Here is a 23,883-nt window from a genome sequence, read left to right as displayed (position 1 = left end):
TTTTGGTGTCAGATATGACCAGAGTAATGAGCCTTTAAGACTTATCTAGGTGTCATATCATGAAGGTAATGAACTTTTCATAGGTGCATCTTCAGGTGTTGCATATGATTTAACGGAGATGTATATTTTAAATAGCAGCTTCCTGGTGTTAGATATGATCAGGATTGTGAATGTTTTATCTATGTCTCCATGTGTCAGATATGACCAGGAGAACAAGCCTTTCCTACTGCTGTGTGCTGGCAGCTTCTTCACTGAGGATGTTAGCTGACCCACAAAACATCTCTTTACCCCTTCACTATGATGATGATGATGCTACTTTTAATGTATTATTTGGCTAATGCTAGATTTTATGCAGCACAGAGAGACCCATGTGCATAAGGAGTTAAGTCTGCTTTATACTTGTACAGTATATTTTACTAAATTTAAATCTGTCATGAGCTGGAAATTTTGTTGTGCTTGTGACTGAGTGATCACAATGGCTACTGTAAACATCTCTCTGAGTGTACCGGCACCTTATAATGGCTCCAGTGACAATTAGACATGGTGTAATTTCTCTTGTGAGAATACAGACTATATACTGTCACAGACATAGTATAGTAGAGGCCTTTGTCTGTCAGACTGACTGTTCATGATAGTTTTTATATTTTCAGTTAGTTTACTACATGTGATTAGATTTGGTGCCAAGTGATGTATCCTGAAACTTGTGTATCCATTTGCATTTCAGCAAATCTAATGATATTTGATGGAGTTTCAGCCTTTCAATACGAGACACCTTCACATTTCTTATGGTGTGAAGATCACTAGTGGGATCTTCCGACTACTCTTTTCAGAATGGATGGTTAGAGTTTATTGTTTGGGTTGATTCTGTTGATCTTTGCTTAAGTGTTTCAACTACTAGGGTTGTTAAAATCCCATTCAGGAGGGTCTTCTTTTCTCCATCTGTTTGTTTATGGTAGTTTTCTATTACCTGGAGTGGGGCAGTTGATACAGCACTTGCCTCCTGTTTCATGGGTCTGTTTTGATCCCTAGGTGCTCCCAGTTCACCCTGCTATAAATGAGTACCTAAGTTTACAGCTTGGGAAGTGAATGCTGTTGAGTGTAGTACCGACCATGCTGCCTTCTGTGTACCAAAGGCTTAGTATAGTGTGCTATAGCCACACTGTCCATGGTGGGCAGTCATGCTTATGCCTACCATGTGCTTGATGACTTTTATAGTGAGTGAGATTATGCCTGGAATTGAAAGTCACTAATGGGGATGGTGACATTTATGAGAAATGACTCATATTTTGAAGTACTGTAGATAAAGAATTAGAGGCAGAACTTTGTAAGTAAAGGAAGAACTTTCCAGGCAAAACCAGGGGACAGGTCTTATTGGTTCTTTGAGATTAATTCTCTGAAGAACTACAGTGATCAGTTTTGTTATTAAAATATAAGTGAAAACCATATCTTAGAAACTGATCATTAAGTTGTTCCTAGATATTTTACATTGATAGTTAATGGTAGTTAAAATATTTTTGACAGGATTAGTTGTTTAAAAAAAATATTTTTATGGTAACACAGAACTATGGAGTTGATGCTTTCATTTTTTTACAAATATATTAAGAAAATAAACTAAGGTTGTTTACATTCAAGAAGTTACTATGTCTGATACTGTATTGTTATGGCGGGAAGTTCTGTATACTGTAATTAATAAATTTGTTAGTTTGTTGACTCGTGTAGTGTTGGTTGTTGTGTTGGCATTGAAAACTCAACACAACTTCATCTGATGTGACGCATAATATACAGTACTGTACACCATTTTTGAGGACAAAGTGCCTTATTTTATATCTGATTTAAGAATCGCAATATACAGCACTAAACTTTGAGGATGGGATGCATATTTTTGACTGGATATATCAAGTTGCAACATGTACTAAAGTATCAGCAAACATCTTGGCTATAGAAGCTGTGTATTCAGTAGAACATTTCAACAACTGCTGCTGAATGAAAAATAATATATTAGGGGTTGAAGGCCTAATATAAAATGTAAACACTAATTTTTTTTTCAAGTAAGTTTGTTGCCAGGTTTCAGGAAGCTCAGATCTCACTTAGTTACATAAACTCGAGGTAGTACTGTATTTTATTGTATTGAGCGCTGTAACTTATGAACCGTGAAATCAAATTATAAATTATGTGGGGGAATAAGATAGTAAAATATGATGTGAAATTCACCTTCTAATGTGGGATCATATACTGCCTGTGACCACATTATTTTTGGATCCACCCTTGGCTTGAAGAGTTGATAAATAGTTAATGGGAAGTATTCTTATAATGAACAGGGATCGCCACGAGGGAGCATCAGGGGTAATGCTGACCCGTAATACTGTAATTGGGGCAGCAATACGTCAGACAGTACAATCTTATTAATATATTCTGTACGTTTATTTTCCTAAGTAAATATCAGTGTACTGTACAGCTGTTAGAAAACATAGATATTGTTGTCACTGATAAATATGGAAAATGTACATAAAATTTAAAGAATTGTCTGAATTTTGATTGGTTGTAGATGAGAATTTTTACTGGAGCTCTGAAGGATGAAGAGCGTGATTGGCCTACTCTCTGAACCCTTGTGGTGGTTCCTGTTAATTACTCTTATATATTTTAAAGCATTTATATTTAGTGTATAGTAAAGTATATACAGTGTGACCATAAATTACTTGAAGACTTAATAAACCTCAACAGTATTATAGATAGAAGACTGATTTTATAACACTTTCTGAACAACTCAAATTAGTTTCTTGTTGTTTTAATACTGTAGTTAGTTAGACTTGCTCATGTTCACTGTTTTCTATCTATAATATTTCCTGGGGTTTCTGTATTAAGTTTTAAAGTGGTTCATAATTATGGACACCTTATTTTTCTATCATATGTAAACTTTGTGTCTAGTTTTATAAAATATTGGAAGGCATTTTGTCGATTTATTCCTAGGATCTAAAAGACTTTCAACTGTGAGTGAGATTATTTGTCCGTTGATGATGTGTTTTATTTCAAAATTTATTTAGTTTTTATGTCCTAATGCTCATGATATGAGATAATGTAATGTTTTTTCTTTTGTTTTTCTCTCCAGATGTTTTGTGGTTTCTAATCCTCTTTGAGTTAACATTTGAACCTGTTTAGGAGTTTATTGTTTATTAGCAGTAAGAGAATAAAACTACTGATCTCTCTTTCAATCCAGGGCTAGTATTATTATTGAGGAGTGAAGGGCACAGCCATTACCATCAGTGCTCACCAAGAGGTTCTTTTTATATGCTGTGGAATTAATAGGTCAAGTAGCTTAAAACACTGGTAAGCTGGTGAACAGTATTGTAGATTTAAGTTCTTAGGGACTGGCATGAAAAGATCTGTTCTATTTATTGATTATTTTTATTCTTCAACTCTGCTTGTGTGGTCGGGATCAAGGGGTACAGGACGCTCTGAAGAAAGTGAGGAAATAATGAAAAGAAGGAGAAGACTTCTTAGTGAAGAAAGCTCTGTAATGGGAAAGGGATGAAATTAGTGGAAATACTCTACACTTACACACACACACACACACACACACACACACACACACACACACACACACACACTTTTGCTCATTCCTCAACTTACATGTAGGACACAAAGACAGACCTCCACCACAACATTTATTCACAGTGTATCATCTGAGTTTAGGTAAATTTATGAATGATGATTTACAAATTGTTTTTCAAGTGTATAAATTTGGCAACCTTAATATAAAAGATATAAAATTTTTGTTAATGTAGAAATTGTAAAGACTAAGGGGCTCTTTGCATGGTTTTATTTACAATCGACTGAATAAATTTATTTAACCGGTGTCTATAAGTGAGTTGTCTGCGAAAGAAATGACTTTTATCTGATTATAGAAAATTAATGATTCCTCCATAGATAATCGCTTCATAATTACTTTCACTATTTACTTTCGTTGCGGCAATTTTTTTCCGTTTGTCAAATTATATAGATACTTTAGGTCAGCGTCGGACCCCTTGATCCCTAACATGTTTTAAGTTATCTTTGGGTCTTACTTAAATATTCTATGATAACTTTCTTTTATTGTTTAGGGATAAGGTGAAAATGTGTTCTTTGTGTGGGTGAAATATATTGAGGAACATAATAAAAGGTGTATTAGTGGACCCCAAAAAGGAGAACAATTGTGTTAGAATATAATCGTAGAACTTCTTTACGCCGGGCTTCAATAAACCGGAATTTGCTTCTCTGACTGAGGTGCTCTGGACTGCCCCTCTATGCACCAGAAATATTTTAAAAAGTCTGGAAAATCAGCATCAGTCTGGACAGTTTCTGTGTTCGTATGTGAGGTTCAATATTAGTGCATGTGTTGCGCAGCTTGTGTCTCTATGTGAGTTGCGTCTTCATAAGTATCATATCAGTGTACCGCACCTCACTACCTACGCTCATTTACGCGAACATTTTACGTACAGTCTTGCCTTTAATGGGGATACTTGAGTGTCTTGAGAAATGGTGAAATTAAAGAATCTTATGAAAAGAACAACTCTTGCTAACTGAATACTGTATAATGGTCTAATCTGATTTGTTGTAGGTCTAATGTGAACTACTAAGTACAAGAGATAAAACCACTGTATGTAATCAGGCTGGGGGGGAGGGGGGGGCTTATGAAAGTTTAAAGAACTTCTCGTGCATGTGTTAGTGACACACTCCTACCCGGTGCAAGTGGAGAAGCACCTCTACCATTTATACTCTGGGTAAACACCAAACAGTCATATTAGTGAAAACAGTTATCAATAACCAGACTTATGTTTGATTTTCCAGAAACAGTCCAGATAAACAGGGATATGTCCGGAACCTCATGGATTCACTTTTTTTCTATTTTTCACTTATTCCGGACTGGGCTCTGCCCCAGTGAGTTTGGTGTATCGAGGTACCACTGTACAGTACATGGAATCTTATTATTTAAGATAGATTTTTTATTTGAAACTAGATGGGAGTTTATATATACATTTTGTATTCAGAAGGAAAGTTTAAGTCATACAACATGGATCACTACTCTGGTATAGGTGTCAGTGATAGTGGACAGCAATAGAGTGTGTATGGGTTAGTGGGCAGGTTTTTAGCACTTCCTGTACTAGCTCAGAGTTACAAGTCCAGCATGATGGTGAATCATAGTGAGTATTTTATAGTGTTTTAGTCAGACAGAAAGCTAACATGACACTCACCAATAATTGCACTGATTTTGGTAAGTATATTGTTTTATGTGTATGTTTATTAGGTGCACATCCAGTAAGGATTTTGAAAAACATGAATAGGAAGTTTGGAAATGATGGAATGTGACGCTGATGTTGCTATACATATACAGTAAATTTAGTAATTGTCTTGTGGTTCAACCCAATTATTATTTTATTTATGATTGCTCTGTAGTGATGCCCAATTTATTTTATTTGTCACTCAAATTTTGTATAGAAATATCCATTAACGCCTGAATTGCCACTAGGTGATGGTAGATTGATGTCACTTGTCAGTAAACAGTCATGGATATTGTTTTTTGGGGGTGACATTTTCCATTTTTGGTCAGTTTTGTGCTTAACCCTCGAGTTAAATGGCAGCCAACATTAGTGAATGGTAGCTGCAGGGACGGCGAGCAACATCAGTGGACGTTACATGTTCGTTGCATCACACACTTTCCTTTATGGGGGTGGAGTGGGGATCTTAACCTCCAGTTACTGTTTGGGTTAATATTGGTCAACACTTACATTGGTTGTCGTGTAGTGTTGTTTACTCTAGGTGGTGGTGGTGGTAGTGGTAATGGTGGAGGTCTTCTAGAGAAATATTTTTAAGTTTTATAATTTTATGTTTCCCCAGTTGGTTTTGTTTATGAATGATATCAAGACAGCGTGTAAAAAAATAAAATAAAAATATTCTTGAAATTTAAAGCAAACATGACAGAATTTAATATTACCTGATATATTATATTGAGGTGATGTTGCCCCCTAGTGGCTTCGTTGGGAAGTTACCCTGTATTTATTTTCTTTTTCGGAAGGAATTAATTCACTTAAGCACGATCAGCATCAACATAAAACATATTTGCTCCACAGTTGAAACACAAAGCACCTTTATACTGTATAATATCTTGGCTTATTTTAGAATGATCGTTGTTGTTGTGGATAAAAGGTAATGAAATGAATCACAGTAAAAGCCTAGTAGGGAAAGGCCTATGTGGGAGGTGTTAGTAGGTAGGCAGGGGTGTTAGCAGGTAGGCAGGGGTGTTAGTAGGTAGGCAGGGGTGTTAGCAGGTAGGCAGGGGTGTTAGTAGGTAGGCAGGGGTGTTAGCAGGTAGGCAGGGGTTGCTTAGCAGGGGTAGGCAGAGGGTGTTGTAGTAGGTAGGCAGAGGGGTGTTAGTGGGTAGGCAGGTGTGTTAGTAAGGTAGGCAGGTGTGTTGCAGGGGGTGTTAGCAGGTAGGCAGGGGTGTTAGTAGGGTAGGCAGGGTGTTAGTAGGTAGGCAGGGGTGTTGGGTTGCAGGTGTTAGTAGGTAGGCAGGGTGTTAGTAGTAGGCAGGGGTGTTAGTAGGTAGGCAGGGGTGTTAGCAGGTAGGCAGGGTGTTAAGTAGGTAGGCAGGGTGTTAGTAGGTAGGCAGGGGTGTTAGCAGGTTGTTAGTGGGTAGGCAGGGGTGTTAGTAGGTAGGCAGGGGTGTTGGGTAGGTGGTGGGGGTGTTAGAAGGGGGTTGAAGTAGGTGAGCAGAGTGTTGTTGAAGTAGGTGAGCCCAGGGGTGTTAGTGGGTGAGGCAGGGGTGTTAGTGGGTGGGGTGTGTGTTAGGGGTGAGGCAGAGTTATTGGGTAGGCAGGTGTTACTGTAGTGGGTGGGCAGGGGTGTTAGTGGGTGGGCAGGGGTGTTAGTAGGTAGGCAGGGGTGTTAGGTAGGCAGGGGTGTTATTGGTGATTTTTAATGGAATTTTGTAGATTCTGTTTGTGGTAGGAACTTACTGTGTGTGGGGGGGTGTAGGTATGTGTCTGTGTGATACTGTGGTAGTGGAAAGTGCCATGGTAGTTGTGGAAGGGGAAGTGCCATGGTAGTTGTGGAAGGGGAAGTGCCATGGTAGTTGTGGAAGGGGAAGTGCCATAGTAGTTTCAGTGTCTTGTGGAAGGGGGAGGGGGAGTACCATGGTTAGTTGTGGAAGGAAGGGGAAGTACATGGTTGAGGTACAGTCAAGGAACTGTTGTTAATCTCTGCCAGTGTTTACTTTCCACACCATTTGAAGAACGAGAGAACAGGGTAGTTATGAGCTGTGATGTGGTCATATTAATTGGCTTTAATACTTTATATAAACATTATTCCATTATTATTTCATTACACTAATACTTTTGGTGAAGTTTATACTTTTATTATACTGTTAAAGTGACTAATAATAATAATGAAAATGTGTGCATGTGTGCGTGTATGTGTGTGTATGTTTGTATGCAAAAACATCAGTGTCAAGTCATTTATTAACCCCTGAATTTATACATGTACCAAAGTTCATTTATACATATGTGCACATTAACTTATACATGTTACACACACACTGAGGAGATTACCCAGGAAGGCCATTAAAAGCTTCCTTCCTTTATGGTCTGGTTATGTTGTTATTGTATCTGTGACAAAACTTTAATAGGTTCAAGTTACTGTATTAATGATGCTACAAATGTATACAGTATCTATTCAGTATACTGTAGGTCATTTTATGTATACTGTATTCCTTTGTGGGCACTGAAGTCTCATGATGTGGGATTGGTTGGGTGAATGGTGCAAGGAAAGTGGTGAGAAAATGCTTAGACAACAAGTATATATATTCTCACACACACACACATACTCATCTTCAGCTCACATATGTACAGTATTACACAGTGTGAATCTCTCAGCCTCCATATTGATTCACAACTCTTTATATCAACTTCCCTTTATACAGCGGCCATCATCAGTGGAAATATGTGTATGGACGGTGGCCATCATCAGTGGCAGTCATGTGTATGGCTGGTGGCCATTATCAGTGGCAGTTGTGTGTAGGGACGGCGACCATCATCAGTGGAAGTTAGCAGTAGGGATGGGGGCCATCATCAGTGGAAGTTAGCAGTAGGGATGGGGGCCATCATCAGTGGAAGTTAGCAGTAGGGATGGCGTCCATCATCGGTGGAAGTTAGCAGTAGGGATGGGGGCCATCATCAGTTGAAGTTAGCAGTAGGGATGGCGTCCATCATCGGTGGAAGTTAGCAGTAGGAACGGCAGCCATCATTGGTGGAAGTTTCATGTTGCTTGCGTTCCATTTGTACACACATTGGGACGGAGTAGTAAATCCTTAGCCGTCAGTTCAGTGTTAAAGAATGGAAGAATAAATCGGGTGTTGACTGAAAAAGATAAATGCCTTCAGTATTACAAGATATAACATGTGAGGGTACAGGTATTAAGGTACTTGAGGTTTATTCACAAATGTCAAACTTTCTGGCTTTCAATATTTCCATTTGAGTTTTTATTTTCCAAGTCAAGAGGTGTTTCAGTTTAATGTATGTAGTTGTGGCATGGCATAAGGGGCTCTTATGTCTCAGTGTTTTAATTATTCTATTTTGCAATTTCCATTATGCATGGTTCATTTTCCTCTTTGTTATTTGGTGTGTACTGTAGTTACTTTGTAGAATTTAGGGATCATGTGAAGATTAGGCACCCCTGCAGTTTTCACTTGATGATTAAAGACCCAAAAGCTAACCTAACCTAACCTTTAACATAACTTAACACTGACCAAAGCTAACCTAACCTATTGCTAACATAACCCCTCCAGGTAACATTGGGGTGTTAAATCATCAGGTGAAATAAGCTGGGGTGCCTAATATTTGGGTGATTCGGCTTTACGAAGAAATCTCAGCTTCCGGTTCCAATATTTCCCCTGATGGCCTGACTTTATTGTTGTTTGTAGTATAATAGTTATATATTTAGCTGTCTTGCGTGTTTACTTGATTTGATATAATTTTTTTACGTTGGTGATGTATACGATTAAACATTTATATTAGTCTTGTTGTCTAGGTTTTCATTTTTAAAGAAGATAAAATGATCACTTGGCTCTGTATGGTAATTCTCTACACTGTTGGAAGACGGAGGGTTTGTCTGGGTGTTGCATCGTGTTCTTTTACGTCTGTTCCTTATTTGGTATTTTTCGTACATTTTGTGAATACAGTATTACAGTACTTGCTTCATAGTACAGATAACAGTACAGTACAGTAGGTGGGTTATTAATAAGTTCTTTTGTTTTCAGTCTGTCTCTCTATCTCTACTTTTGATATTTATATTTTTTTCTGTTAATAAAATTCTTTGTACACCCCAATTTTTTTTTAACTAATCCAAGTTTATTTTCCTAACTTTCTATATTTGTTTTTGTTAATTAAACTTGATTGAAAATTTAGGTTAAAAATCCTACTTGGGGATTTAATTTTACTTGATGATTGTTTAATATAGTAATACTGTACTGTACTGTATCTTTTATAGTTCTCAGTACTGTACTCATGATTCACATTGCTTTTGTAGTTGGTCTGATGGGCATTACAGTACAGTGGCTGTTAATAGATCCCAGTTGGCAATGTAGATCAGATCACGAATGGGCCATTTGTAATTTTAGCCTATAGGAATCACCTGAAGATAGCTCCCTTGGATAATGAATTTAAGGGGAGGGTAAAACTTCAGTTGGTGGTGAAACTTCACGTGAGCATTTGAGGGGGGCGGCAATTATCAGGTGATACTAAACGGCTAAAATAGTGAAGGATTTCATTCATGGTCTCGTATTTGATGCCGTTCATGGTCTCATAACTAAGCTATTGGGTCTCAGTCCAAATGGGTTTTAATAATAAAGCACCACAATTGTATATAGTCCCAGTCATATATAGGTGAGGTTAGTTGGGGTCTATTAGGACGGGCTATTTGACCTGTAGCTATTGTTTCTGGTCTAAAATTGTACCTTCAGGTATTTTTATTTATTTTTTATAATATATCTCTACTAACTTAATTTTTTTATCTCTAGTAACTGTATCTATTCTTACATTTAAACAAAGTTGCAGTACAGTATATTAATTTGACCTATTTTTAATATTTTTAGACAACTTGACCTACTTTATTATAATTCTTTGTTTACTTCACCATGTTAATATGGCTACTAACTGGTCTTACACTATGGGTGACCTATACCTGTCCTGCTTTTTAATTCATTATTTTCAGTGATATAATTATTGTTGTTATTATTTTTGTACATTTATCTTTATTCTTACTTCAGTAAACAACAAGACAGAATTGGATAGATGCAGCACATGTAAAGTTTAATTAGTAAATGACAAAATAGGTGTAGTTTTGCCATATAATATTACTTGGGCACAACAAAACCTGGAATTCACTCAACATAAAACTTTTCTGCCATTACTAACTCTTCTGATTAAAGTATTACAGTATAATTTAAGTGCAGAATTATTATTTTACATAAAGTTCGTTGGTCACTTTGTTTTAAGAAAGTATTTACAGTGCATATTGTTATTGCCATTAGTAAATTAATAGGTTATTTGTATGTCTTGTGTTAAGTTTAGAAGATCAGTTCAGTTGATAGATAGATAAATAGGTAGGTATTTATTTAGTAAAATTTTCATACAAGTTTACATTGATCCTGTAAGAATATTGAACAAGCATTAGCTCTTGACTCTGGCCTTGAAAGTGATAAGATGCACCCGGGCATCTTAACTAAATTACTGTCGTGGTCCGTTCATGCCAGGGGTCGCTTGGCGATATGTGCGAGCCTCCATGTCCATAGCTATGCTGGTCCCTCCCATGCCAGACCCCGTTGACGGACATTTACTGGTTGATGGTTGCTACATCAACAACGTCCCAGGTAAGGTCTCATGCACTTATACCACGTGAGAAAGTTCAGTTCAGTTCAGTTAGTCGCTTCTTCTGCCGTAAGAGTCTTGTGATGTTTCTCAATACAGTAACACTTTATACGGTGTAGTACTGTACGTGAGAGTTTGCCAGCCACAGTTTAAGTCTTGTTGTGGAAATTTGTTTAGTTTAGGTGAAGTTATGAACTACTATTTAAGTGAACTTCCCCTTAAAACATATCTAATTTCTAATACTCTATGTTTAAACTATGAGTCTTGAAAGCTTATGAAGACAGACATAAGTTCACTTTATTTAATACTTGAATATATCATTGTGTTTGTTTAATACTTTATATCCCAAGATGAAAAATATAATTACCTGTATGTGGAAATATATTATCAAATCAAATTGGGTTTTTTCTCCTCTAGGTGAGTATTTCCAGCCCTGGTTAAGTTGTCAGTACTGTATTAGGTAACTTGTGATATATGCAATGCTGTATTGTACTGTAAGTGATAAAATAAGAAGGTTAGCAACAGTAAAGAGACTTACTCTACTGTAGGTGAAAAATAATTACTTAATATTTTTGTATCATCTTCTCATGGGTTCTTTTAGCTCAAAGAGGATTATGTGCTCATGAAAATTACACAATACGTGTCTTTGAAGAAATTTTAAATCCATATACTTGTACAATATCCATATATTTTAATGCCTTCCAATATTATGAATCGTGCGTTTATTTAAATGATGTAAGACAAGTACTCGTGCCTCCCAGACGTGCGGTACTGTACACTGGTGATCAGATTTAATAATAATTCTTCTTCTTTATCCCTCTCCTCACACCCTCCCCACCACAACACAGGTGACGTGATGCACAATAAGTGGAGCGTTGGCAACATTCTGGCAATTGACGTTGGTTGTCAGTATGACACTCACTTCACCAACTATGGAGATTGTCTCTCTGGTTGGAGTGTTCTCTTCCGCAGGGTCTTCCCCTTCAAGTACTTCTTCAGGAAAGAACTTAAGGTGAGGAGAGTCAAGTCAGGTGAGGAGGATTCTATATATTTATTTATTTACATTTATAGACATATTCACTTACAGCACAGTACTTAGTTATACTTTGCTCAGTAAAGTTAGTTGTGTATAAATGGGTTCTGTCAGTTTTCCATCCATTTGTTATGCAGAATTTTACAGTGGGCATATTGTTATAGTTAATGATAATAATAGTTCACGGTTTCTTGAAGAACAGTGATGGTATGTCCATACTGTAGCATACACTGTACACATACGACGTATGATAAAACTACTACTTTTGCTGAATGATTAAATAAACTGTTCACTATCAAACCAAGTGTTTTGTTTATATATGGTAAACGTCTCTATTTATGATTCCAAGTTCATGATGTAAGGACCATATTTTATCAGCTGTTAGTGAAGGAAAAGTTATAAACATATATTAAGATTTTTTATCTCTTTTGTTTATTGTTTTATTTATTTTTTATTTATTCTCTCCAAGGTGCCAAATTTGTATGACATCCAGTCACGGTTGTCTTATGTGTCATGCACTCGACAACTAGAGGAGCTCAAAGTTAGTGATTACTGTGAATATATTCGTCCACCTATTGACAAGTACCAGACCCTTCAGTTTGGCTCTTTTGATGAGATTAAGGTAAGGTCTTATTTTTTTATTCTCCTCTCTTCCTCCCTTTCCTCCTCCCTCACTCCATTTCCTCACTCCCTCCCTCCATCTCCTCACTCCCTCCCTCCATCTCCTCACTCCCTCCCTCCATCTCCTCACTCCCTCCCTCCATCTCCTCACTCCCTCCCTCCATCTCTTCACTCCCTCCCTCCATCTCCTCACTCCCTCCCTCCATCTCCTCACTCCCTCCCTCCATTTCCTCACTTCCTTCCTTCCTTCTTTCCTTCCTTCCTTCCTTCCTTCCTTCCTTCCTTCCTTCCTTCCTTCCTTCCTTCCTTCCTTCCTTCCCTGGCAATATTCAGAGTAATAATGGCTAACATTTGGTAATTCTTTACAACCTCTTAATGTTTAATGTATTATGGTTGTGTACAATATTACTAAAGATTAAAAACATTGAAATGGTCTTTAATCTTCTCTAAGTAAAACTATTTTCTCCTTTACATTTGCAAAAGTCTCAACTCTATGGAAAATATTTTACCCCTTATAAGGAAGTCTGAAAAAAATTAAGATAATTTAGATATTAATTTCCTAATTTCACTATGACTTCATCTCAAAATTAGGAGGTGGGCTATCAGCACGGTAAGTCGTACTTCAGCGGAATGCTCAAAGGCGGCCGTACGGTAGACAGCATATACCAGCTCAGCACTTCGACCGCCGACAACCACTGGCGGGGCGAGAACATTAGCCTCGACGGATGTCCCGCTAACTTCACCGACCTGGCACAGATTGTTTGCTCCGTCAGGAAACCAACTGCTAACAAAGTCTTGGAAGGTAATGATATTTTTGTATGTTGAGTCTTGATATTAATAAATATTCTTAGGATTAAGTTAGCTGAACCCCATGTGTATGGGATCTCCTCTGAGCTGAATAAAATCGTCTTAACATAAACCAAATAAATTATTAAAAGTGGCATCCCCGTTGTGGTCAACTTGTTAGGTCACCTTCTGGACTTATACATTTCTCTACAACTTATACTGTAATACATTATTACCCACAGTTAAAAAACTTCATTTTGGTTTAGTTTATTCAGTGAAATTGTCATACATGTTTATTATGAATCGATATTTATATACACAATGCAAGTACTGTATATAATTCAGTATATACACAGACATTGCAGGTACTGTATACAGTATTTTTCTGTATAATAAAGGCGTATTTTAGGGATATGTAGTTTTTAACAGCAACTCTGAATAATGCATTCTTTTGCATATATATACAGTATATATATATATATATATATATATATATATATATATATATATATATATATATATATATATATATATATATATATATATATATATATATATATATATATATATATATATATATATACACAGTACAGGTGCTCCTCTACTTAAGAACGTTCAACTTACAAACTTTCAGAGATACAAACATCATCACCTGCCAGAACAGGTGTTTAATGTGGATGAGACTGGATTATTTTGAAAAAATTCCAGATAGAACAAACAACATTACCTAAGAGGAGAAGAGTGAGCCAGGTCTTAAGGCTGTATTAAAGGGTATAGCTGTACTAAATCTCCATAATCTTTTCAGTTTTTACAATATGTTTGGTATCTACAAGAGTAAAGTTGGCCTTACAAACAAGCCTCAGGAACGTAACTCGTTCTTTTAGTAGAGGAGCACCTGCACTGTATATTGTGGATACAGTATATAGTTTTACAGCATAACCCTTAGTAATGCATATTCCTACTCGCTCTTCCACTTACAGACTCGTCGACTGAATATGATGAGGATGACGTACAAGGAGGCTATGCGTCTGAACCCAACACAAACACAGAGTTCTTCAACAAGGTGCCCCATTCCTCAGTGTTTCCTCACAACATTATTCTTTTGTTTTATTTTTTTTTATTTCAGTTTGTCTTGGATGAAGTTGTGCAAATTAAATCATGTAACTGGTCAAAATGATCCCAAAATCATGCCAAATTACAAATATATTTCATGCAAAAGTAATACACAAGTACCACTGCTTATAAATGAAATAAATATATTACATTATGCAGTACCCTGTAATTATATATTGTACAGTATACTGTTCAGTACTGTATAGGTACAGTGTACATTTATGAAATTTTGAATAAATCCTAAAACTGTAAGTTGATAAATTACAGCTCCAAAATTACAGATTATAGCAAGTAATCACAAAGCCATACCCAAATATAATGTAGGTTATTAAAAAAATATGTACAAAAAATACATTACAGTAGTTATAAATACAGTATTGTATATATGTACAAAATGACATATACAGTACCACTTTACATTACTGGTTGTTATAGAAAAAATGATACACTTGTTGCTCAGTTCCAGTACTTTATGACAATTTAGACAAACAAGCATAGAACTAACACTTACTGTACACTCTTTCTTATGTTTCTACACTGTGGTAAATTCTAAAACATGATATAAAACAGAGTCAAGTGGGTTATACAGTGGTGTACTTTTTAATACTAGTGGTAAACTGCATCTAATACATGAGGTATGGTTATTGGTGTGTTGTACTCTATTGTTATAGTGAAGATGTACAGTCACCCAGGAAAGTTGTGTCGCCTCTCATCCTGAACCATGAACCCCGAGATTCAGACTCTTGAATCCGAAGCATTTATGGACAGACTAATGTATCAGTGTCTACTGCTTCGGGTTCACGAGTCTGAATTTCTGGGTTTGTGGTTTAGGATGAGAGGTGACAGGACTTTTTTGGGTGACTGTACATAATTCATTTCTGTATACTGTGTGTTGCATCTATGTACTTTCAGAGTTTTTCTTTTTCACAGGAATATTATTCACTTTAGGTTAACATCCATCTTGACCCTCACTTACTGGCTTCTCTGTCTCTAGGTGTCAGAAGAACTGAGTGAGGTGCGTCGCCGCCGGACAGGTTCACTCTCTGACAATGACATAATAGAATTGGACCATGCTATGGCTTACGACGACAGGGAGGATAATGAGTATGATGAAGCAGACAACGAGGATGATGAAGAATGATGAAGGAAACAAGGAAGATGAAGAGTGATGAAGCAGAATGAGAAAGATAATGAATGACAGGGAAAGACAATAATACTAATAATGAATGAGACCAAACTAATAAAAGCTCAAACTTAGCCAACACTTATATAGCAGTTGTTAATAAGTACAGTATTGTGAGGTAAACACTTATATCTAGATGATGTTAATAATAATGAGAGATTTAACATGAAGGGTCAATACAGGGTGGGGGCTCAGGGTTCTGGTATTAATTAATCTTACTAATGACTCGGCAAGGTATAGTATATTTTGTGGTCTTGGTTATAGTTCAGGTAATTTATATTTTTTTAGTATGTGAACTTCATTGTGACATCGTTATATCTACCTACTACACATATTGTTTGGACACCCCCCCCTCCTCCCCCCCCTCTTCTATGTTTGGATCCCCACTCTTGAAAATCCTGGATCTGCCCCTGAATACTTATATATACAAATGATGTTAATAAATAATGTGAGATTGGTGTATTTAAAGACCCAGGAAGCTTTTAGTCAACATATAACCTTGTTATACTATCAGCTGGTGTAGTCTTATCACTTGGGTGTGGAGTCAGGGGTAGAAAGATGCCCTTCTTTTCAGGTGAAGAACAGATGGTTGAGAATGACAATTGTTTGGAGCTGTCATGGCATATTTTCCCCCCCATGGTAAAGACAACTTTATTGGTAATATTGTTATGTTTGTGCTCCTGTACATCAGTGTCAAAAAGAAAAGGACTTCTTAAGGTCAGATTTTGTATATTGTACTGACATCCTACCAAAAAAAAGAAAAAAGAATGTGACAGCCATTTTTCAATTTGGTAGTAGAATGTTACGAGGTGGCAACCCAACTTGTTACTGTATAAATAGTCATGTAGAATCTTATAGTTGAATATAAATATATGGATGGTTATTTTACATGAGAGATATACATTTGTGGATCACAGATATATATACTGTATATATATATATATACTGTATATATATACCTGTATATTCTTTGGATTTATATATGGTATGTACATGTAAATACAGTCCCTGGTATAAGATATTTTTTCTTTGTCATATTGGAATCCGTACATACTGCAGTGTTTATATTGTGATGGGAGAGATCGAGGGAAATCAAAATTTGTGGTCGTCAGGTGCCAAAATAGATAGAGACTCGTTACACCTCGTCCACCGCCAGTGATGTAGTCAAGTCAGAGACCACCGACGACACCATGGTTCATGGATCACATGAAGATTAGGCCCCCCTCCACCACCACCCTTATCCCCACTCACTCACCCATCCAAATAATCTCAGGCTGGTGAATACTTTGTGGGGTGGAGGCCTAATCTTCAGGTCATCCACAGAGGCTCGGGCATCAAATGGTCTTGGTCCCTGTCTCGACTACGCCACCATCCACCACACTTAGGTAGGAACAGCATATGGTTTCAGTAGCCAGATGAAGAGGTGCCAAAACAGTAGGAAGTTATACAGTAGTTGGTGGTTGCATTGTGTATATATATGTCTCTTTGTTATATATTTGAGTGCCATTGTTGAGTATTTTTTAAGCAGTTGATTCTTTTCCTGTTTTCCGGTGTCTGCCAACAAGAGATAAAAGTGTCCATAACTATGAGTTCCTGTATTGATAAAAAGAAAAAAAGAATTGAATAACTTTGGCACAAATTTTATGATTGTACACAGTCACTTGTATCCCAATTATTAATTTATTTTGGATAAGTAACCCATTTCTATGTATTTTAGATGATGTAGTTTTTTATGTATAATTTTTACAACATGAAGTTTTGATTTTAGGAACTTTAATTTTACAGATAAGGTTTCCTTTTGACTTACATTGTTGTGGTAAGGATGACTTTAACCCTTGAGCTTTCTGATGTATTTTAATAGAAGAAAAAGGTAAATGTCTTTCTTGCTCTTTCCTAGTGGTAGCCCCGAGTGAAGAAATATTAGCCTCTTCCAGAAACATTGATGAAGTTGGTGGCCAAACTTAGCAGTAAAATGCCCCACCAACCTTATCTAGCCACAGGATTGAACCATATCTCATGAACTGGGTGCTTAGAAATGCTACCAACTGAACCATAATTATGAGCGGTATAACTAGATCCAAATTACCAACATACATGTGCGAGTACAGTACATAATCGGGCATCACATGTGGACAATTCTCCTAAGAACCCGGTGTTGAGAAGACTGACCACATCACACAGGGGATAGTTATAACTTCATTGTTATTGCAGATTTTCCTGGTTATCTCATATCAACAGTTCCTCACACCTCAACCATTCCCTCACCAGGTAAAGACAGAGTGATTAAGCCTTATAAGGATGGACACTAATGACATGATGTACACTCAATGGTTGAAGTCATGACTGTATATATACCACAGTGGTACGCTTCATTAACAGAGGTTCCATTTATTTTTTTGGTCTTGGTGTTTTATTTTGGAATGAAACTGGAGGTATATTGTAAGATTTGTGAATTGAGACTCTGTGATCTGGTTTAGTCTCTCAAAATTTCTTGTAACTTATAAGACATACTGGAGTTAATTTTAATACAGTATGTCACTTATGGGATGATATTGTTAATGATGCACAATATAATATGCCACATTCCCTATTAAGTAATCCTCCATTTAAGTGAGATTTATATGTACTGTAAATATCTATTTTAGAGATACTGAGACTTTGATACCTTGTATATAAACAGTGAAAATTACAGCTCTGCTATGATACAGACCCACCAATGTTAGTATTAGTTATTGTATCCACAGTCATCATGGTCTTACTGATGACTCATCCTTGTTTGTTGTAAGTGATAATTTTTGCACATGTTTGAGCAGTGTGCTAGAAGGCCTGGTACAGTACTGTATATTAGGCACAGTTGCTCATGACAAATGGAGAAAAAAGACAGTTTTGCATTTAAATTTTGTATCAGTTAATTGAATTTTTTAATGAACAATAGTCTGTCATAGAACCAAGGTGCATTGAATGTTGCTTCATAACCTAAGTAGTTTAGGCAACTTAAAAAAAAAACAATATGACTGTTAGGATTTTGTACAGCGGGAAAGAAGTGAAGGTACCCATACACCCCTCCCTCTCACTAAATGAATTCTGTCTAAACCAGTTCATAAGTAAATTACTAGTTTTTACCACCATAAATATATGAGGTGGTTCATCATCATCATCATCATATTATACTGTAGTTAGGAACCTAACGAGAGACAGTGCAGCACGGAGATCTGCTGTCAGGTAACCGTGGCTAACCCACGCAAGTGTAGAAAATAACTGTAAAACAACAATAATGTGAAGGATTTACTTGAGGATTAACTCCTGGAGAACCTTGACCACCTCTGACAACACATCCTCCATATAGACTGAGGGAAGGGGTACAGTACCTAACTTTAAAGAGATGAGCAACAGTGGAATATCATGAGACAGGCACAAGAAGTATACTGTATACTTGTTTCTTTTTTGTGATGATTAGACTGAAAATTTCTATTGTGGTGACAAGTTGTTTGTTCATAGATTTCTTGTGTGTATATTATTATTATAATCAAAAAACTACTTTAATCCTCATGTTTTTGTTAGGATCCAAATTCAAACAAAAATATGATTGTATTTTTTATGTATACTATTGTTTATAGTTTATTAATTATATTAGTCAAGTTTGATATATTACTAAGATCCCATTTTAACCTTGTGATGTTAATGAGGGTATTATGAGGTTTATTCCTGACACAAAATTCAATTAGGACTTAAGCCGCTGAAGAAAAAAAAATCAGAGAAACCCCCTAAAAAAAATTAAAATAAAATACACCATGCATAAATAAACCAAAAAACGCTTCAAATGTAAACCAACCAAAAAAACACTTCAGACATAAACCAGCTGTAAAATTTGTCCAGCAGAGGGGAAGATGTCAGCCATGAATAGTTGAGTACAGTAATTTTAATGGTACAGTAAACTAGGAGTGAATGTTGAGCATTCCCTTCATAGTGTATATTTCATAATGATATTTTTTCAAAGGTTCTGGAGTCACGTTCATTATAATATATTGTTAGAGTTACTACAGCGGACCTTCCATACAACTGACTCCTCTCTCTCTCTCCGTATACGATAATCCGTTAGTTGGGGAGTTTCATATCTAACGGACCCTCAATATAATGGACTTTCATCTCTATAAAAGTACATACATAGTTCCTTATATGGGGGTTTCATATCTAATGGACCCTCGATATAACGGACTTTCATCTCCACATAGTCCATTAAATAAAGGTGTCGCTGTATTGCAACTAATTTATAGAGATGTTACCTTTATTATTGATTACAGTTTAAACATTATTATTATTATTACAGAATTATTATTATTGTTATTATAGGTATCATAAATTGTCGTCATTGTAGCTACAGAAATACGTCAAATCTTAGCTTAATTTTCTCATAATTAGAAGTTGGTGATGTCAGAGGATTTTATCATTTTTTTTAACATAAATATACTTTGAGAAAAATATTCGTTGTGATGAGGCAACAGTCAAAGGTGAACCAAACTAATTAAGATTATCTGAACACATTCCACCCCAGCTTATTTTAACTAAAGATTAGCTAACCTAATGCTTACCTTACCTCACCTTACCTCATCCCCCCAAACAGTGTTAGTGTGGTCAATCTTGAGGTAAAACAAGCTAGGGTGGAAATTCTTCAGGTGATCCACAAACCGTTCTTAACCCTAATATAGTGTTTAATCAGGTTTAGGAATAAAGATGATTAAAGTCGCTCTCTTAGTCAACTTTATTTTTGTCTATTTTAGAGTTTATATTGTGTCATAACAGGGATTTCTTTATGGTATTGAAGTATGTGAGGTGATATACACTCCCAAAAAAATATATCCTGCATCCTTGGCTCTGAGACCATCCACAATGATCACTGTGACAGAAGCCGGGACCAGTGTTATCAGATTGTATGACCCCATGAAGGTGGAGAATAATCTTTTACTGAGTGAACATCGTTATAGTGTGGGAGATAATGTATTGTCCTTACATCAAAAGATAAAATAATGAGAACTTAATGACTGCAGTATTTCAAGTTGTCATTGTTGGTGTGATAATTAAATATAACATAATACAGTAAATATACAATCATGTTTTTGTATTTTGATATTATAGCTAACTTTATATTGTTAGAAATTTATGTAATAGGAGAGAAAAGCAAGTAATGGGCGACTGTATTTGTCAAGATTTTCATACTAGATTTTGAGGTTGTGAGTTTTTTTGTTTTTTTTGTTTTTGTTTCTAGATGTCTCAGGTCTGTGTTTTACCTCTTAACAAACAATGCAATTAAATTATAAGTGTATTTTTCTTTGTTGATAACCATAGTCTACACAAACTTCAATAATTTTTTCTCTCTCTCTTGCTGAGTAGATACAACAGTTAACCTTTCACAGTATTGACAGTCGGACAAATCTCGCCCTCTTGCTGGTCAATGGCCCTTCCCAAACTCATCTGCCATCTGGCTCGTGATGCCGACTGTATCGTCCAAAATTAGATTTAGTCTTTTTGGTTGAATAAAGCTGCGAGATCAACGGCAATGAGTTATTTATGATCAGTTGTCGGGTGTGTGAGGAGTTGTGGCTGTGCCCAAGACAGCCAGAGGGAGGGAGGTCTGGGTACTGTCAGGATCATAGCGATGCAATCTATATATCATGAGCCAGTGTGAGGGTTAATATTGAAACACCTCCACAGTAGCACTCTGTCCATGCGGGAAGAGGAATGTATATTTACAATACATTTCTCTTACAAACTTGATTTGTTTGAAACATCAGGTAAAACATTATACTGTACCTGTACTGATAAATTGTTATCTACCTACAAACTTAGTTTTCTAATATTTTCTGCACTTACAAATAAACTGTTTTACTATGGCTCTGTCTCTTGATTTGTGTGTTGTAACTTAAGCAAATTCTTTACTGATTTTTAGAGACTGTTACTCACGGGAAAGCTCAGTTGAATGTTAACTTTTACTGTTTTATTTTCATTAGTTCCAGGTTTATATTCCATAAATTAAAAAAAAGATACTTCTTAACCTAGTGTGGGTTTGTCATGCTCCTGAAGACAGAGTAAATATATTGTTAACTGTATAGTGTGGTATTTGAGACAGTCTCAGATCCCACAACACGCTTTAAAGATCACTATTTTCTGTCGTATTGGTCCCCAGAATTGTGTGTATTTTCTCACTTCTCAAATCAACACGTCTAATTGTGTAATTTCTAGTACAACTCACATTCTTGGTATACAAAATTATTTCTGTACAAGCGAGTGTTTACTGCTCATCTTACGTAATAGCTCAACTGATTAGCAGAATTTGTCTGTAGTTGCGTATTGTTGTTGGGTCTCGTAGTTTCGGTTGAGAGTTAATGAGGAGTGAGATGTTGAGGAGGTACTGATCTCCCTCATTGTGTCTTTGTAGGTGGAACATTGTGACGCATTACAAAGGGAGAGTTTTTCCTGGGGAACATTTACCGTATGATGGCAAATATGTATTGCATCTCACTTGTAATAGGGACAAGGTTATGTGTGGATGTAGTGGTTGGAGGCCCCCAGCTATGTGGATGTAGTGGTTGGAGGCCCCAGCTATGTGGATGTAGTGGTTGGAGGCCCCAGCTATGTGGATGTAGTGGTTGGAGGCCCCAGCTATGTGGATGTAGTGGTTGGAGTCCCCAGCTATGTGGATGTAGTGGTTGGAGTCCCCAGCTATGTGGATAGAATGGGGCATACAGTTCTCTGTTGAAGTAATCAGACCCAAAGCCATTGGTACGTGTATGCAATAGAGGTTATTTTATTAATTTGTGTGTTGATAGAAGTCACCTTTTCTTATCAGTGCACATTTATCTTGAGGCTATAGTGAGAGTAGACTATTTTTTGAGGTCTATTTTGGAATTAGTGGCGGTAAAGCTTTGAAGAGACCAAGTATGTGTTATGTGTGTTTGCTTGTAGCCATAACAGCTGTGTGTCAATATTCAACACTGTCGCCCCTTAGTAAGAGGTTAGTTGTTGGTAATATGCAGATTTTTACATCTTTTTCTGACTATTTGGGCAGTATTGTACAGTAGGACTCAGGGTTACTGCTGTAGTTTATGAAGCTGCTCTCCTTTTTCATTTGTTAACTCTAATGTGATCCAAAGTAATTTAATGCGATATTCACATGTTCAATAAACCAATGTTCCCTAAATACTCTGGTCACTACTTATGAAAGAATCCATTAACATGATTTACAAATGAAAATCTTTTCGACTATTAAGAGCCAGTGCAGGAAAACACTCCTATATAGTGTTTCTTGGAGGTGTTTGTTTGTCAGCACGAGCCACAGGGAGAGACTAGGTTGAAGGCATCTTGTACACCTCCAACCCAAGTTCTTCCCCGTGGCCTTGAACACTATTAGTTCAATTGTGCGGTGGTACCTGGAGAACAACTGAGTGCTGTTGCTCAAACTTGCCCACATATTGTGTGTTTGTGCTATAACTTAAATAAAAAGAAGTGATTATATATATATCCTATTAGCAATATCAGTTTGTGTGATAGGATGATAGTTTGTGACTTAGGATGATGGTGATAGTTTTACAGTGTATAATTATATATAATGTAGGAACAATCCTTCTAATAAAGTGCCTGAATTCTTATCAATACTTTTATTTGGGTAAGATATTTACTGCTGAGCTTGTCACTAGACCTATGTGTATTAGTGGTATGATAATGTACTGAGTATGATAAAGGGAAGGTAATGCTGTACTGAGTATGATAAAGGGAAGGTAATGCTGTACTGAGTATGATAAAGGGAAGATAATGCTGTACTGGGTATGATAAAGGGGAAGTAATGCTGTACTGAGTATGATAAAGGGAAGATAATGCTGTACTGGGTATGATAAAGGGGAAGTAATGCTGTACTGAGTATGATAAAGGGAAGATAATGCTGTACTGAGTATGATAAAGGGAAGATAATGCTGTACTGAGTATGATAAAGGGAAGATAATGCTGTACTGAGTATGATAAAGGGAAGATAATGCTGTACTGAGTATGATAAAGGGAAGATAATGCTGTACTGAGTATGATAAAGGGAAGATAATGCTGTACTGAGTATGATAAAGGGAAGATAATGCTGTACTGAGTATGATAAAAGGAAGATAATGCTATACTGAGTATAATAAAGGGAAGATAATGCTGTACCAGACTGACTGACACACACAGCCTCAGTCTTCCCATTGGTGGTAGTGGTCAAAGTAAATATTGAC

At 36.5% G+C, this 23,883-nt stretch overlaps 1 protein-coding gene across 3 annotated transcripts in view; it reads left to right on the top strand.

Moving 5' to 3' along the window:
• The window catches only part of LOC121869644 (patatin-like phospholipase domain-containing protein 6), a 52,455-nt gene extending 29,181 nt beyond the window's left edge, over positions 1 to 23,274 (top strand). For 2 of the 3 annotated variants that reach the window (XM_042371170.1, XM_042371167.1), the window contains 5 exons: positions 11,744 to 11,907; positions 12,398 to 12,550; positions 13,141 to 13,351; positions 14,316 to 14,398; positions 15,443 to 23,274. In XM_042371170.1, coding sequence (XP_042227104.1) covers positions 11,744 to 11,907; positions 12,398 to 12,550; positions 13,141 to 13,351; positions 14,316 to 14,398; positions 15,443 to 15,589 — 758 coding nt within the window. In that variant the 3' untranslated portion in view covers positions 15,590 to 23,274. Of the gene's footprint in view, positions 1 to 10,780; positions 10,898 to 11,743; positions 11,908 to 12,397; positions 12,551 to 13,140; positions 13,352 to 14,315; positions 14,399 to 15,442 lie in introns of all 3 variants that reach the window. The other variant, XM_042371169.1, reaches the window with a different exon arrangement.
• The last annotated feature ends 609 nt before the right edge of the window (positions 23,275 to 23,883 follow it).

This window comes from Homarus americanus, unplaced genomic scaffold (assembly GCF_018991925.1).
Source record: "Homarus americanus isolate GMGI-L3 unplaced genomic scaffold, GMGI_Hamer_2.0 scaffold23578, whole genome shotgun sequence".
Lineage (NCBI taxonomy): Eukaryota > Metazoa > Arthropoda > Malacostraca > Decapoda > Nephropidae > Homarus > Homarus americanus.
The sequence above is the reverse complement of the archived record's forward strand: the minus strand, read 5'-3'. Positions and strand labels throughout refer to the sequence as shown.